This window comes from Rosa rugosa, chromosome 1 (genome assembly GCF_958449725.1).
Source record: "Rosa rugosa chromosome 1, drRosRugo1.1, whole genome shotgun sequence".
Lineage (NCBI taxonomy): Eukaryota > Viridiplantae > Streptophyta > Magnoliopsida > Rosales > Rosaceae > Rosa > Rosa rugosa.
In genome coordinates, this window is record NC_084820.1 from 19,051,320 (window position 1) to 19,068,408 (window position 17,089).

Here is a 17,089-nt window from a genome sequence, read left to right on the forward strand (position 1 = left end):
TGCAACTTTGTTGCAATCCATGAGAAATCATATGTAATATATCTATCCTTTTCATCAGATTCACATCCCCTTAGATTCTAGGGAAAGAGCTGTTGATCAAGAGTTGGGTAGCTAAAAATTAAATTTAAAAAATAAATTGAAACATAGAGAGAGAGCCTAACTTTTCCATTAGACATTCTGGGAACAAATATATACATCACTAGTTGAAATCACATCCCTAACATTAACAACGTAATGATTTTGAGCTCGCAGATGCTGAAATTTCATAATTTGCTTGCATGTCTGTTTGACTGAAATAAGCTGGAAATGTAATTTACATCTTTTTTTTCCTTTTTTTTTTTTTTCCACGGAACCAACTGACAATTCTACAACTGTAACCTAAGAACTTCCAGCTTAAAACAAACATGCAAACAAGTTATTAAATCTGCCTTACCTTAGAGATGAAGCAAACAAACTGAAGGCATAGACTAACGCAACACTAGTCCTTCCTTAAGTGGTGCTCTTCAAGCAATGGTTCTTTGTTGGCTTGAACTAATGTAGAGACTTCTTCTTCATCATCTTCCTCAAACTTGTCCACACTATTAAGGAAGATCCCTACGAAAAATAACACAAGCTTCATTATACTCTGATACCCAGTTTGAACCAACTTATTTATAGCAGACACTGCTTCACTAACCTATGAACCATATTCCTGATGCAACAAAGTAGACAGAGGTAAAGATTAGAGTCGTTTCCCTCCAGTTGTGAACATAATCCTGTATATGAAAAGGTCAAAACGATTCCATCAGAGACGAGGCTAATATTGCTTAAGATGAGCGTCTTTGGAAAATTACTCCACGGCTTAACAGGTGCAATATCTAACAACTCACACTAAAAGAATGATGATAACACACAACAGACAAAGATGATGGAGTTATGTAGTCATGTTATTTAGGAGGTTTCTAGTTGGGTAGGAACCGTGTTATCAGACAACACACTTAATAGACACTAACAATATGCATTTCATGTATTTAAATTCAGAAATTATACTGATAATCAACTTCATTCTGTTCCTGCCAGCATAATATCAGAAGCTGCTTTTCCAAATACCAGCAGTAACAGAACACATTATCATATCAACCGAATAACAGCACTATTCTCCAATTCCTTCAATCTGAATTCAGAGGACTTTGAAATCACACCTGAACGATTCCGACAAGAGGCGAGGAAGGAACATCACCAAATATGTGGATTGAAAGAGTTGAGATAGCCATAGACAATGGCCTTAGCCCTGGTTTGACGCAGTGCAGAGACACATAATTTACTGGAGCCTGCCAAAGAAAAGTAATTATCAGGAAAAAAATTAATCCATTTAATGAACAGATTTCATAATAAAGCAGAAAAATACACAAAGAGGTTAATCAATTTGCTAATTATATATTAGTGATCAGAAATCACCGACGAACAACGTATGAATGTGCAGGTTAGCCAGCCTGCTGCTTGTATGCTTTTCTAGTTATGCATATGCTCACAAGTAATATATATAAAAATATTTCACTCTACAATATCGTACTCATCAACAGCAAGTTCACTCCCCATTTTCTAAAGTAGACTAATACACATTGTAGGTTACCTGTGTTGAAAACAGAAGTAGCTCCCCCAGTGAGAAAAAAACTACAAAGATGTGCAGGCTCTTTGCACAAAACGCACTGAAGCAAAATATTGCACCTAGCATTGTCGCTCCAGCAAGAAGCTGTAAAAGCAGCGGTGGGAACTCACTTAAAAGCATTACAAAACAAGAAACTTTGATGTTATAATCCTGGAAACAAGCAGAACTTACCTTAAAAGCATTGTGAATTGTGGCACCCACTGCATCAAGGACGAGCCCTCCAGTTAAAGTTCCTAGAATTCCACAGAGAATAGTAATACCTCCGAACATCAGATCTGGATTACTCTGTCAAAAGTTCCAACAAATTAAAGATTTGTCAGTATTGTTGTTGGTGTCTGTGTTAGGCTAGATTTATCATTGTAGTCTACCATCCTATCATATGAACAGTAAATAATTGCCAATTGAAGGGGCTGATCATATATTTGACCCTATTCTCCATCTCCCTTTTTCTTCTCTTGCAATACACGCCTCATAGCCATTAACAAGAAATGTAAAAACTTCATGAATTTACCAATATGTACAACTGAAGGTAAAAAGAAAAAATCAGTTTCCTTTTAACAAGTAACAAATGACAACGGACAAAAGCTAAAATGTAACCAAAGGAAGGCAGGGAGACATTGTTAAGGAAAAGTTTTGCCAAGAGCTATACCATATGGTAAATGTTATAACCAGCCTTTGGCCCCCAGTATGAGTAGGTTCCAATGACAAAGTTGTATGACACATAACCTGCCAGTAATCATATTTTGGAACAAAAAAATTATTAATAAAATAACGAATAACCAAGTAGCTTCCAATTAGTAAGGCAATAAGACTGAAAACTACCACATTGCTGTATTGCATCATAAAAAAGAATTCGGATATCAGTAAACAGACATATCATATAAGCACAGATGATCAAGATGTGAGGATCTTTGAATTGATGCATCATATACTTAAAATCAGACAATAAACATTAAAATTTGAGAAGATAAATAGAGTTGAAGGAAATACCTAATACATTAACAATGTAAACTTTATCAAGCAAAAGTACTTTCAAATCCTTAGAGAAGCTTGAAACTTGGTCCAAAAATTTGGTTGCAGGGCATGAGCTGCAATACACAATGGGAACAATAACAGACCAATGAGAATGATCACAAGGATGTTAAATGTGTCTGCACCTGTCCAATCTCTTAATTGAAACATCTGTCTCTCAATCTGAAATTATGAGAATTATGTTTCTAGATGTGAAATGGAAAAGGTTTTGACTTGCAAGTAATGGCAAAACCTTTTGTTATTTTTCCCTCGTGACTTGGAAGTATAGAAAAATTTGTGATGGACTCCGTGGTGGGTCAACACTAAAAATACTTGTTTTGGTGTAAAATCAAGTGACAGAACTAATCAAGGTTTATACTTGCAAGAGAGATATTAAGGAGCCAGGTGGCTTGGTCGTCAAACTCTCCTACAGAACAGAACAGTACCTTGTTAAAAGATTTTTGGTTCCATTTCTTGGTGTTTCTTTTTTATGCTCCTCTTAATTTGTAAACTTCCTTCTTGTTTTATTTTACATTTGATTCCTTCCTTCTCCATTAAATTATATGTGTCTTTCTCTGTTTTTCACCTTTGTTAATACTACTTTTCTCAAAACAAGGATAGACAGTGCATATAAACAATAATGGGAAAAGGGCATGAAAAGGATGGATGTAATTAGTATTTAGTACTTACCAAGAAGTCTCATCGCAGTCAACTGTCACACAACCATTTATATTTGGGATCTCTGATTCTGCAGATTGAAGCTAATCAGAATCCAAGAAAGAATGTATTTATGTTTGCTCACACACTTTCTGTATCAAAATTTAATGAGGGACACAGAAATATTAAGAATATGAAGAGTCCGGATAGGCTGTTATCTTTCTGGATTAGCATGGATGTTTCCCAGTTACAGGTTTAGAAAGGGTTTGAATACTAAACAGCCATATAGGTAAGACTCAGCCTAACTGCTACCTAGTATTCTAGTAAACAAAACCGCAGAACAGTAATATTCTCCCCAGTAATGAACTAGATAATACGGTACTATATTTCCATGTGAAAACGTAAACCAGCATTGCCAAACAATAATAACCTGCAATACCTTCTATTAAAGGACTAGTTTCAATAGATTCCAAAAGCTCTGTCGATTCAGTAGGAGGTAAACCTAAAGGACAAGTTTATTCAAAGGTTAAAACTCTGAGGGATCATAAAAACTAAATTAGTTATTAAAGATGATGCAGGACAAGAAAAGAGGCACCTTTCAGCTGCAATGGTTTCACCGCAAAACCCAAGACAGCAAAGGGAAGCATTAGAAGGGCCTCTCCCCAGAATGCACAACGCCAATTGATGCTCTCTCCCACCTAGGAAGTGAGTTAAAGCATAATGTTACTATGATACATATCTACTACAGTGAAAAATTGGGACAATAAATCAATAGCCATGAAGAAATAAAATTATCATACTTGATGAAGACTAAAACACACCAAAAGATGCTTATATATTAGCTTCCTAATAATGATTACTCTAAAATTTGTAAAAGCACTAATAAACACACAGCTAAAAGATCTGATAATTTCTCAAGTTAAATATAAAAGTAGGTTTGATATATAAAGAATTTAAGAGTAATTCAGAACATGCAGGAGCTAGGAGAAAATACAGAAGATATAATAGTTTATATGATAGATGACTCTTTACAATGAAAATTAGTTGCCATTAGGTGGTACTAAAAATTTCCCATTACCTCTGTAAAGGATAGAACCTCTAAAATACGGGGAGAAATGCAAATTTCACGGTGGAGGGGAACCTTCAGAGAGCAAGAAGGAAATAATTTTTTTTTTTGGTTCAAAGAAGGAACAAAATTAAGCTATTTGTCGGGTCCATTGGTTCTGTCGATTGGGGGGTAGAGAAAGAAAAAAAAAAATGAGAAACTAGTCTCTGGATGTGTGTACAACTAGCCCATCATTACAGAACCTAAAATATGAAACTGATTGTATCGTCGATGTCATGAATATCCAACAAAGTTTTACCAGCTGATGGGAAACAAGAGCTTTTAATCAAAGAATACTCGAGTGTGGAACATTGTCAGAAATCCATGAAAGACGCTGTAAAGGCAAATGAATTTCTCTTAGGAAGAAAACTGACAAACATACATTCTGCATTCCAAGATCTGCTTGCAAATTGCACCCATATCTAAAATTATATTGATTAGCCTCCCCATTAACAAGCTCCAACACCGACTCAAAACATAAAGGAAAGGGCATTCCAAATTCAAACAACAAAGATCCATATATATTAAAAAGATAGGAAGATAGCTTGCCACATCTAAAAACTTACAAATCCGCCGTAAACATAGCCTATAGCGACTCCAGTTGGTATACACATGTAAAACATTGCCAGCCATGCTGATTTCTGGACCCACAATGAGCAAATACTCAGCAAAATTATGAGCATCATGAAAAGCATATTAGAAAGTATATCATTTTTTCTTTTTAATTTTTTTTTACCTTTTAGTTCTAAGCCATAATCCCCATTTCTAATTATGAAGACCAATACAAAGGGATAAAGATGTAGGGAGAGGAGTCAAACCTGATCTGCAGGGGCATGGTCATCAATGAAAGGAGCTGCAAGACTTATGAAAGATGCCTCACCAACTCCAACCAGCCTACAATGGCAAAAACCCAGTTATAACTCCGTATCTAGTACAGAGAGATACTCATGATGTAATACAAAGATAACTAAAAGAAAAACATAGTATTAAGGATAGTCACACTTACATGCGACATATTGCAATGGACCAGAAATTAAATGAACTGCCACACCCAGCTGTGGCAAATGTCCAAATAGATAAACCAACTCCAATCAGCCTAAAAGGATTGTGGCTGTAGTGCACATGAACTTATAAATCAAATCGGCTACATCACATCTCGAATAAATTCACAACTCATCCAGTTACACTACTGCTCACCTCTTTGCCAAGGATGCAAAGATGGGTGAGGCCACGAGAAGCCCAACCATGAATGCAGATGATAGAACACCATCTTGAAAGTTGTTCAATTTAAAATCCCCCCTGTAAGAAACACGCCATCGTAAGCCAAATACAGCCAATAAATACAAGAAATCATGAATCCACTTAATGTGAATCCTCTGACATCATAATAATCCTCTTAACATGTAGCAAGAGGTAAAACCTTCCCTACACCAACATAACAGCTTAGATAAAAGTCATCTGTGAGAATAACTCAGGCAAAGCATAATTTCGGCCTAATGCCTCAAACTTGTATGACAATTTATCATTACATTTCCTTGTAAGACAAGTAATCATAAAAATTCTTACTGAATTCCGGTACCGGCATGGCAAATTCCACTCTCATCGCAAATCCCAATACTCCCATTGACCCCATTGCTGGCTATTGCTCCTCGATCAATATAATTTATCAAGTTAACCAGACACAGGATTAACAGCAACCTAGCAAAAGTTTAAAACTTTCAATCACTTGACGATAAAAGGTACATAATTAACATCAGAACCCTAGAAATTTCAATTGAAATTAATTAAACTGAGGAGATATACCTTTCGGGGGAGAACCAGGAAGGCTTTGGAGCTGAGATTGCTGCCTTGGGGTTCTTTGTCATCGGTGGAAGGGAATTAGGATTGGGGAATTGGGCGAATTTTGACGGTGATTGTGGTGGTTGTACTTGTGCCATGATCATAAGCAGAAGAAGATGAAAGAACAATGTATCATTGGGGAGAGGGGTTCTTTGTTCCTTACGCAAGCAACCTCCCTCCCCCTCTCTTCACAAAATGGGATTTCTTGGATTTATGGTTTTACTGTCTTGCTTTTTATCCTTTTTTTTTTTTACTTGGGGGAAAAACCCAAAATAAATGGAAGTGGGTGGAAGTCATTTTCACCATTAATTAAGGCTAGCAAGAGACAACTATGATGAAGATGATATGACACATATTTTCTATAAAGAAATAAAAACAAACACGAGAATTTTCTAAAGTTCTATATTTCTTACGTGTCACTCCAACTATGAAGTAAACCTAAATGGTTTCAATTTTAAAATTGTAATGTAAAGATTCGTTAATCACAATTGGAGTGATGAGAGACGAAAGTAAGAATTACATGAAAACGAGCACTATTCATGTAGTCAGGCGTATAACAATTACATGAAATTCATACCAACATTTAAATTTCACAGCAAGCAATGACAACCTACCATCCAACCAAAAATGAAACCTAACTGGTTATATTGGTGAGCAGATAAGGAGCACAGTTGCACAAAGATGTCTACAGATATATCATTACACCAAGTGACCAAACTGGTTTTAAAATGTATTTTGAGTTTTAAAAAAATCAATCCATAATTGTCGAAGCTATAATTGTGAATAGATATATAACTAATCTCTTTAAACTTTAGATCAAGAAAGGTCTTTCTCAACTTATTTCTAGAATCAACTTTAAGTACATATACAAAAAAACATTGGATCCTGGGTATGGTTAGGCCATGTAGTAGTTCTTATAAGTTACTAGATAGAGAATACAAACTTCTTTTCTTCACCTGCAGATCCCTATTTTATTTAGAAACCTAATAAGTAGTCATCTCTAGACCCGAGCTAGCTATTTACAACCTACATAGTGCACTATGAAAGCACAAAACATACACATATCTACAAGAAATTCTTACATACAATTACTGTATACAACTTTGCTCTCCCAAAATTGGTCGTCGAATGTGAGGGGTTGATGTAGGGTTACAGAAGCTTCATGATTTCTTTATAGCAGTGTAAGCAGAACAGTGGACGTCACAGCACTCAGCATCCCATGAGAAGTCCATTTCCATGGCGTCCAGTATTTTTCTCTTCCACTTCGAGGGGTGGTTTTTCTTCAAATAGAGAAAAAAAGTTTCAAATGTTTTAGCACCTTAAATAATAACTTTCTAATAAGTAGTGAAGCAACCATGAATATTTAAAGCAATACATACCATCCCATCCAGCACTTCGCTTATGGACATATTTCCAAAGGTAGAGCTGATGAAACGTGAGAAATTAGTAGTCTCATAGTCATGTTCTGCAAAGTTCCTGTTACAAGATATTGCCAATGGAGACATATATGATCGTCCTTTAAGAGAAAATGGTACAAATAATACAATTTGACTCCAAGTTCTCATTCTGAAAAAGAATACCTGAAGTTGTCATGGGAGGAGTTTAATGCAATTGGAGCAGCTCCGTACTTTAAAGCCTTTAACTACATAATTTGGATAAAAATGAGTATGGACATCAAATAAGTGATGATATAAAGCTAAGAAAGAGACAGAGAGAGAGCTAACTGGAACTTGGAGAACAGGGTCATGAAAAGATTGGCACAAGATAATATCAGATCCGGCAAAAACCAAATGTGTTATTGCTGCATCACACTCATTTACGAATTTCACTTGTTCATCCTGCAGCCAAATACACACACACAATATATATAGTAAGTTGAATATTAAGTGAACAGTGAGAGGCTAATCATAAAAGATACTTATATTTTGACATCAAAGAAATGCCCTACAACTCATTAAATATATTAGACAATTAGTTTAAAAGTTGTTGAAAATTGTCCCAAAACAAGAAAGATCTAATGACAATGGCAATACTCTGTAATGCTTTGCCAGTCCCACAAATGTGACATCCAGTTGTCCATACAGTAGAATCCAGTAATGGAATGAACAAGAGCTTGTCATATATACCTTCAGTGGTTCCTGCAATGATCCAAGCTTGTGTATACTTGATAATTTGCTAGTACCCATGATGATGAACTGTATGAAAACACTAAGCAATCAGATCCATGAGAAGTAAAATAGAAGAACAACAAAAATAATGACCAGATACTATAAAGAAATATTTATAAAATGAAGTAGCTTCATCCCTCGCTATCAAGCACATTGACAACAATTTTTATTCATTCTGAAATTACTCTCGCTACATCTACGTGTTCCCAGATAATAAGCAATGCATGCCCTTATAGAAAAGAAAAGAAAAATATGGAGAAAAGTCGCACCTGTACATCGCTCTTGCTAGCTTTCATGATTACTGCCCTCATGTTCTCCAGATCAACATCTTCAGACACAATGCATCCAATCTAATAAAATATTATTCATAATTTGGTCATTCTTCCAGTAAAAATCAGGATCCTGAATAAAACTGCACATTTTTTATCGAGTAATATATATATATATAATTTAAATTTAAGGAGGTCCTCTCTAGAACGGCTCTGTATATATGAAACAAAGTTGATCATTTATGAATTCCCTGAAAAAGCAGTCCCAGACCCTAAATTACCTAGTCAAAGATGATTAAGGTTCACTAGTTGACATATAGAAAGACATTAAAGTGGATAAGAATCCTATATGATGCCAGAAAATTTAATGTCTTCCAAGATCTCAAATAAGTTGTCCTTCCCAGAGGAATGTATTTACAAAATATCTAGTACTACTGGACATGGCTTTCAAATGCATATATTAAGGTTTCAATAATCCCAAGATCATTACTTTTCATCCACAGAGCAACTTGGTTACTTTATGAATTCCTAGGGTTTAACAAATTAAGTGCCAGTTTACCAAGAAACTAGCTCAGATAACTTGAGGTGCACACATACAAGAATGGTAGAAGCATGCTCTGATAACCCAAGGTGCTGCTGCAATGCAGCTTTGCAAACTGCTTTCCCTTCCATATCTTCGACATTGAAATTTTGGGGAAGAAAGCTGTCCTTGGATGGATCCCAGGTGGAATTGTCAAATCCACAAGGAGAAACAACCAACTTGTTCCTGAAAGAAAATGGAAACAAAGGGTGAGCTATGCATTCACTATAAGAAACTTAAAATAAAATAAAAACTGCAAAAACCTGCATGAGTTTGATGGACCTACTTGTGAATGTTTAAGGTAGGGTCCAACCCATGACTCAGAGTATGTATAACCCTGCCTTTTGATAGTATGGAGGACATTATGACAACATTATTGGAGTAAACAACTCCACCCTGCAAAAATTAAATGAACCCTTAAGGTATTCTGGGCATACAAGGAAACTAGAACTTCCAATAAAAAGGGAATTTGCAGCATGGGAAACAGTTCTAAATAAAAATGAGCAAGGAGGGGAAACCAAGACATCATGGCAGTACTCCATGCGCAAAACCCAAGAGTTACCTCCCCCCTAAAGAAACCTAGTGGAACCGAAAAAAAAACTTGACAGAACAAATAAGATACAATGTTGTACGAATTAGATACCTGCATGCTGACTCGTTGTCTATGCATAATTTCCATGTTTGAAAAGCTGACTGTATTCAACTTATGTTCCTTACTAGAATAAACTCATACATATTTAAGTGTATTCTATACATGTTGAAAGAAGGTCATATAAAGGGCCAATACATATCTCATGAGCTAGAACCATACTGAGAAGGCATCGGTTATGATACCATAATTATGTAGAGAAGAGAGATAGTCGGGTATCATATTTACCTTCAAAATATTAACCAAATGTGACTTAGTATTATCTTGCAAGCGATCAGGACGGTGAAGTGAAGAAGGATCAAGTCCGCATAACGCTAGTTTATCTGGATGCTCAAGGCACTATAGAAGTACAAGAGGACCATTATCAATTAGACCCAAGAGAATATGTAAAGACAGAAAGGAGTATATAGAGCTACTTGCCTGTGAATTCAGGTCATGGCATGTCAATAAGATTCTCGTACCTTCAAGTCCCTACATTTGAAGAAAAGCAATTACATGCTGGAAATAATTTCTCTCTGTGGCAAAAGCTAAAAAATAAATTTTCAAATCCGGAAGTGGTCGAGAAACAAAATTAGGTAAAAGATGTGTTAAAACAAATTGATAGTCCCATCTCCCATGTGAAGCAAAACCAGAGCATCTTTGTGTCATCAGTTCTCGGAGCGATATTTAACGAACTACTTTGGCATTCATATCTATATCCAAAGGAAATACTGAGAACAAAATATCCTGAAGAAATGCGATTATCAGTTGTACCTGGTTAGCAAAAATATCCCAGAAAAGTGGCCCAATAATAGCAGTCTCCCAGTTGTGGATATGTATCACATCAGGTTGCTTTCCACACTTTACAATATAATCTAATGAAGCACGAGAGAAATAGGTAAACCTGAATGCATCAAATCAGATTAATCATCATAGAATAAATTGTAAAGGAAAGTTAGAAAACCGTATTAGAATTAAAGGTCCCAGAGATTCTTGTACAAAAAGAGCCAGGGAAGAACTCTTCAGTGGTTGAGAAGTAAAAAACTAAAAATCCACAGATAATTTTGTCATACATTAGAATTTGATATTCAAATTGGAATTTTATTATGAGTTTGTCTTACATTTGAATTTTTTAACTTCAAATTTAAATTTTTTTTTTTTTTTGGTTAGACATGCATGACATTAAGGAGAACCTTAAGTTAACCCCATTGGTTAAGGATATGATCAAAAATAGATTCCACTGACCTTTCAAAGTCATCTGAGTAGCCATACACCTTTTCACGATTGAAAAACTCTGAATACTCTAGAGGTTGAATTAAGGTAACTCCAATGCCATAGACAACACTGTACAATGAGTAGTTAAAGTGAGAAAAATTCAAGTTTCTCAACAATAGAACCATAATGGCATGGGTCCTTACTCGTTAGTCCTTACCCAATGAAAGAGGTATTAGCAGTTCACAATTGGGTTCGTTGGAGCTAAGCAACAGAAACTTACCCAGTCCAAATTCTGTTTCCATGAAGTTGACCATTGAAATATGAAAAGGACTCTGCCTCAATCTCTTGTAGCCCTTGAATTTCATCTAGGTCCAGGCTTGAATACCTAGTACAAGGTAAATTCAACTAGTAAATCAATTTGCACTGTAAGGATAATAACTTAATAGATACTATATATGGGTAACATGACAACTGATACATCAGTCACACAGTCCTGCAAGAGAATAACAACAACAGTCTCCATTAAAGAAATGTTACTCTTCTCTTCTCTAGTGATATAAAATGAGAACTAGATGTCCCAATCTGAGCACAGATGAAATGAGAAAGGAGGTCAAAATTTACTTTGGAAGTATCACCTCCACCAAATGCCCCTTCCTCTGTAGTGCACGAGACAAGCCAGTCACATATGATGCCAAAGATCCAACAGAGACCAGTGGTGCCATTTCCGTACATATGTGCACAATGTGAAAGCCATTCCTGAATATATTTTTTTTTTTTATAAGATGAAATTGACAATATCATTCTTCGGAAAGATAAAAGGGTGGCAAAATGAATAAGGAAAAAGACATGGATGTCTCAAGAGATACACAATTGAGAATTCCCACTTATGCAGAAAACCCCATTCATGAAGTGAAATTAAAAACATGAAACAAAACATAACATGCTTCAGTAAGTCCATATTTTACCCAAGAACACTTTTACCTTCTGCTTCTTGCAAAGAAGTGTCTCAGTTCAGCTAGAAGCTCGGCATCTGTCTTCTGCAAGGTGCCATCAAAAACTTCAGCTAGACTCATTTTGTGATCCATGACCAGCCTTCTCAAATCAGATGCCTCCCCGGCAGCAATCATTCTAGAGAGGACCATTGAGTCTATCCGAAGGAGTACTTCCCAACAACTTGAGAGCCTATCTGGTTTACAGGACACAATAGAAGGACACTATTAATCTCTGACCCTCATCTAATGATTTTTTCCGTTTCCAAAGATATGATCACAGAACAATGCCCTAAGACATTTTTTACTCAAATGAATATATAGAGAGTACCATCATAACTTGTACACTTAGTAAGGAGCCTGAAATACACGTTTGGTCCCCAATAGTTTCAGGTCAGTGCCACAGTTCCTCTTGCCCCCTTGTAATTCTAATTTCAATAAATTGACCTTTGTAGTTTGCTAACAATTTCAATACGCTCCAAATTTACTATTCCATCACACTAGTAGTAGGAAATGTAAATTGACCTTTGCAGTTTGCTAAATTTGGTTTTCTTGCCTCTACAAAACATGCACGATGAAACATCATAATGTACAATAAACCGCACGTTCTAATGATACTGAAATATCACAGTGAATCGGAATAAAAACATCCGAAGGTTCGAATATACAAGTAATCCTATTCAGTAATTAAGCCACAGGGAAAAAGTACCTTGAGGCTTTCCAACAGAAGCCTGCTTTTCCCGCTCCAACTGCTCAATCTTATCAATCAGCAGCTGCTTCTCACTGTTTGTTTTGTTCAGATCCTCGACGGCCTTAAGCCGATGCTGGTTCAAATGCAGAATATCTACATATCCAAAACCCGAAAATCGAATCAGAATGAATGCAAACTAAACTAAAAGCACGAATTTCAGGAATTGGATCAACAACTCACTCTTCTGAGCTTCTCTGAAGAGTCGCCAAACGTCAGTCTCCTTCGCTTCCCCAGACTTGAATTCGCACCAAAACAACAAAAACCGTCAGTAACAGTAAAACGCTGCGTTTTACCTCCCAAGGCATTAGCTTCAGTTACTAGTCCAATCTCAGTACCTGAATCCGAGGCTGAGGGAGCTCAGCATTTTCGCTAACTTGCAACCTGAAATTGAAGCAACAGCAGATCAAAGACGTCGAGCAATGAGAAAAATGAAGCTAGAAATCCAAAATTCAATTGCAGAAAAGCTCACTTGATTCGTGAGGAGGATGACGGCGACGGCGACGAGGAGGCTCCGTTAACCTTGGAGCAACAAAGGGGTTTGAGAGGCTTATGGTGCGGCGGAGGCTGCCAAGGAATGGCGGTGCTGATCAACGCCGCCTTCATTCTTCAAGGTTGAGGTGTCACTTTACGACAAAGCCGGAACTTTTTCGGTTACTGTGTCACTTCATTTCCTTTGGAAATTGAAAAAGATATTAATACTCACTGCTACTCAGTACTGTACACTTTTTTCTATTTTTTTTAAATTTTTTATGATTGGATCAGAACTGTACCCTTTTTTTTTTTTTTTTTTTTTTTTTTATCTGATCTTTTCATCTAAATTTTCAAGCAGTGAGGGGCTAAATGGGGATAGTGGGTTTTTTTTTGTTTTAAACTCTTTTTCAAAGAAGATTAGCTTGAAAAGAGAAAAATTCACCAACGGTGTCTGGACACTTAGGGGACTTTTAAAATGATACCCGAACTTATAAAGTTATCAATGTGATACCTAGACTCATTTTTTCCAATCAATGTCGTACCTCCGTCCATTTTCCATCACGGAACCGTTAAAATGAAGCACGTGCTACGCACATGATTTGATTTTAAGGGTAAAATTGTCTTCTTACACCAATTTTTTTTTTAAATAAATTAAAAAGAAACTGAAGATGTTTTGTTAATAAAATATAATTAATTAAGGGTGGTTCTATTTGAACCCAACAAATATCTAAGTGCACCCAGCACTTAAAAAAAATATCCAATAGTTCCTACTTTACCCTTATATATACCCAGCAATATAATACAAACCCAGCAAATGTTCACAATGCAAACCCTAATATCTTGATGAATTCATCACATCTGAAGATACTATCAACCTGAAATCAATCTTGAAGAGGAAGAATGATCAGCAGTTAGGTTTGACCTAGAGTAAAGATGATTGCGATGAAGAGCCTGATGGATCTAAAGATATACTTGTGAAAAGCCAAAGCCTTTAAGGTGGAGATCATGTGTCTGCAGTTCCAAATTACATTGGGAATCCATCAAGATATACACATTATACATATAATGAATTGACATGGATGAGGAAGCTAACATGCAATCTTATATGGATTTCTATAATGTTTTGGGAAAGTCAAATACTATGGAAGCAGAACCACCCAGGGATTTTTCAAAACCCGTCATATTCACACCAAACAAAGAAATCAATGGTTGCGACAATGGTAGAAATTGATAGGTAGGAGAAACCAGTAGGGATCACGATTCATGAAGACAGTGATGTGCAGTGGGCGAAGATGAACCGGAGACAGAAAGCAGTGGAAGAACAAGTTTATAGAGGATTGGCCGCCAGTTTCGCACAAGAACTAGTTAAAGTTGGATGAGTGATTGTTAAAATCTCTTTTTGAAGTTGATCTTGTATTTGTTGAAAAAGCTATTTGCATGCATGTCATGTTGCTGCTCCCCACTTAAATCCCTCTATCTCATTCGTATGTAGATTGCAATGCCTTTTGATCAAGGATGCAATTGAATCTGGTGTACATGTTTGCTCCTCTGTCTCAAAATGAAACCTTCTTTACACGATGAATTACTCTGGTCAATTGCTCTCAATCATCCCTTAATCAGTTAATCGCGCTCAAGATTAAGTGGGCAAAATCACTATCGTAGAAATAAGATGGAAGAAAATGGTGATGACAGAAAGAGATGATCGTCGGTGAAAGGATATCAAATATAATGTTTCGAAATATAAAAAAAAACCAATCCTCTTTTGCCTGATCTCAATTTTGATGATGAGGAAAACGTTTGTGAGCTGGGTGTGCATTGTTGATGGGTATAATCAAACAAGGGTACAATTGGAAATATACCGGACAATTTTTTAGTGCTGGGTGCAGTTAGATATTTGCTGGGTACATTTAGAAATACCCTTAATTAATATAACACTAAGCCTTTTTCTATGATTCTCTCTCTATTTCATTTTCGTTTTAGTGCCCCAAAACACAGTACCCTCTTCATCTCTCCCTGTGTCTTCCTACCCAGATCATCAAAATCCCAAATAACAGAATGCTGCTGCTGGGACTTAAGAGTGATCCATCTTCTGAGGCTTCCTCTAGAACTTCCCTGACCTTGTTCTTTTGAAGTTTTCGGAGAACTGATGTCAACGCTCGAATCTGACATTCTGACCCATCTTTCTTCTTGCTGCTACTGCTCTTCTTGTCCATAAGCAGAGCAGCACACTGATATAGGGGATTCCATATCGAAAAATGCATGAAAGCCTGTGATCTAGAATTCAATCTAGTCAAAAAACACAAAGGAATGAATTGGCTTAAAGCAAAACAACAAACTGATTTGGGGTTTTATCGCATCAAACATGTAGAAACCCAATTTGAGCTTCAAACACTAAGATCAAAGAAACCCCCAACTCTGAAATCCAATTCAATGACAGAAGGGAACCAACTTCAAGTTTCAATGGTCAAATTGAGCCACGAAGGACGCATCTTTATCCCATATCATTCAAGATAATTCTGGGCTTTCCACTGAAGAAATATACAACATTATCTATTAATCAATCTGATGCACGACTCCTGACTCTCCACTCAACAATGGAAGACATCTGGTTCTTCCAAAATCAAAACCACTAACCTCAGTGTAGCATTGGAACAAATTCACAGGTCAAAACCCACCCATAAACCCCCAAATTGAAAGGACAAACAATTATTGGTAAAACCCTCTTCTGATTAAAACCCATAAACCCCAAAATTGAAAGACCAAACAACAATTACTAAAAGTAGATTTGCACCCTTTTCTGATTGCCCAAAATTGAAAGAACAAAAAACAAAGACGAATCTCCTCAAAAAAAAAAAACAAAGACGAACTTTGAATGAAGAAACTGAGGAAGACCCACTCACTTGAAATTGGAATCGTGTTGTTGCTTTGGGCAACCAAAGTCTGTGACCTTGTGACTCTTAGTGTTGACGGTGGGGTTTCCATGGGATTCGAATCGAGAATTGGTTGTCGGAAATTGACCGGAGAAACCGAAAACTGATGACATTTAAATTACTCCTGATCGAAGTAATTAATTAAATACGTTCATCTGAAGCTAACCATTTTTATATATATGTAAATTACTCGATATATAGTTCTTATATATGATTTTGTAGTATCTGGGCATCAATGAGTTTGAAGTCTTGATGATTCAAATCAGGAGGAACAGAACCGAAAAAGAAGAAGAACGAAAGAAAGAAAGAGAAGAAAAAAAAAAAACTTTTGAGGGTAAATCGGTCTTTTTACCTTTATTTAGTGCCTCACGTGCATCGCACGTGGTTAGATTAACGGTTCCGTGACGGAAAATGAATGGAGGTACGACATTGATAAGAAAAAATAAATCCAGGTATCACAATGATAACTTTTTAAGTTCGGGTATTATTTTAAAAATCTCCTAAGTATCCAGACACCGTTGGTGAATTTTTCCCTCTTGAAAACCAAGTAACACATTATGTTGTGTGACTTGGTTTTACTGAGAGTCAATAGATTGTGAAAAGCCATAGAGAAACTAGATGAAACTGAACCAATCAGTTCTGCAATTCTCAAGCACAATTTTACATTGGACGAAATGGTTTAGATTCATGAAAGATGAAATTCCACCAATTATTTTTTCAAATTAAATTGTTTTTCAATAATGGAAGCAAAATGTAGCTAGTCATTTGTAACCAAGAATAAAGTAAAATCCTTTGTACAAGGCTGCAATAACTTTTAACCACAATATC

At 36.2% G+C, this 17,089-nt stretch overlaps 2 protein-coding genes across 3 annotated transcripts; both read right to left on the reverse strand.

Annotated features, from left to right (window-relative positions):
• Positions 1 to 108: 108 nt before the first annotated feature.
• Positions 109 to 6,480, reverse strand: LOC133722611 (probable sphingolipid transporter spinster homolog 2). The gene is made up of 16 exons (XM_062149487.1): positions 6,225 to 6,480; positions 5,988 to 6,119; positions 5,619 to 5,720; positions 5,428 to 5,532; positions 5,240 to 5,315; positions 4,988 to 5,062; positions 3,912 to 4,014; positions 3,756 to 3,818; positions 3,350 to 3,407; positions 2,639 to 2,736; positions 2,298 to 2,374; positions 1,820 to 1,933; positions 1,613 to 1,732; positions 1,182 to 1,310; positions 677 to 755; positions 109 to 594 (listed from the first exon to the last, which is right to left on the reverse strand). The coding sequence occupies exons 1-16, from the start codon at positions 6,362 to 6,364 to the stop codon at positions 479 to 481; spliced, it is 1,587 nt and encodes a 528-aa protein (XP_062005471.1). The 5' UTR covers positions 6,365 to 6,480; the 3' UTR covers positions 109 to 478.
• Positions 6,481 to 7,076: 596 nt separating this feature from the next.
• On the reverse strand, positions 7,077 to 13,541 carry LOC133722591 (probable starch synthase 4, chloroplastic/amyloplastic). 2 transcript variants are annotated; one of them, XM_062149472.1, is made up of 19 exons: positions 13,330 to 13,541; positions 13,196 to 13,241; positions 13,041 to 13,095; positions 12,819 to 12,953; positions 12,102 to 12,306; positions 11,742 to 11,876; positions 11,401 to 11,505; positions 11,151 to 11,249; positions 10,680 to 10,809; positions 10,347 to 10,397; positions 10,155 to 10,265; positions 9,564 to 9,673; positions 9,295 to 9,463; positions 8,698 to 8,778; positions 8,387 to 8,455; positions 7,985 to 8,098; positions 7,841 to 7,902; positions 7,640 to 7,736; positions 7,077 to 7,540 (listed from the first exon to the last, which is right to left on the reverse strand). In XM_062149472.1, exons 1-19 carry the CDS (start codon positions 13,461 to 13,463, stop codon positions 7,421 to 7,423), a joined length of 2,028 nt encoding a protein of 675 aa, XP_062005456.1. In that variant the 5' UTR covers positions 13,464 to 13,541; the 3' UTR covers positions 7,077 to 7,420. The 2 variants fall into 2 exon arrangements, with proteins under 2 accessions (XP_062005456.1, XP_062005462.1); XM_062149478.1 differs by lacking the exon at positions 11,742 to 11,876.
• Between the last annotated feature and the right edge of the window lie 3,548 nt (positions 13,542 to 17,089).

What these genes read in the sequence shown, in the direction of transcription:
- LOC133722611 (XM_062149487.1), bottom strand. Translation starts at nt 6,364, where the DNA reads ATGATCATGGCACAAGTACAACCACCACAATCACCGTCAAAATTCGCC. An exon ending in CAATTCACAATGCTTTTAAG is followed by an intron (nt 1,733 to 1,819) that starts GTAAGTTCTGCT and finishes CTGCTTTTACAG; the next exon opens with CTTCTTGCTGGAGCGACAAT. An exon ending in ATCAGGAATATGGTTCATAG is followed by an intron (nt 595 to 676) that starts GTTAGTGAAGCA and finishes TATTTTTCGTAG; the next exon opens with GGATCTTCCTTAATAGTGTG.
- LOC133722591 (XM_062149472.1), bottom strand. Translation starts at nt 13,463, where the DNA reads ATGAAGGCGGCGTTGATCAGCACCGCCATTCCTTGGCAGCCTCCGCCG. An exon ending in TCCCTCAGCCTCGGATTCAG is followed by an intron (nt 13,096 to 13,195) that starts GTACTGAGATTG and finishes TGCGAATTCAAG; the next exon opens with TCTGGGGAAGCGAAGGAGAC. An exon ending in TCCTCCCATGACAACTTCAG is followed by an intron (nt 7,737 to 7,840) that starts GTATTCTTTTTC and finishes ATCTTGTAACAG; the next exon opens with GAACTTTGCAGAACATGACT.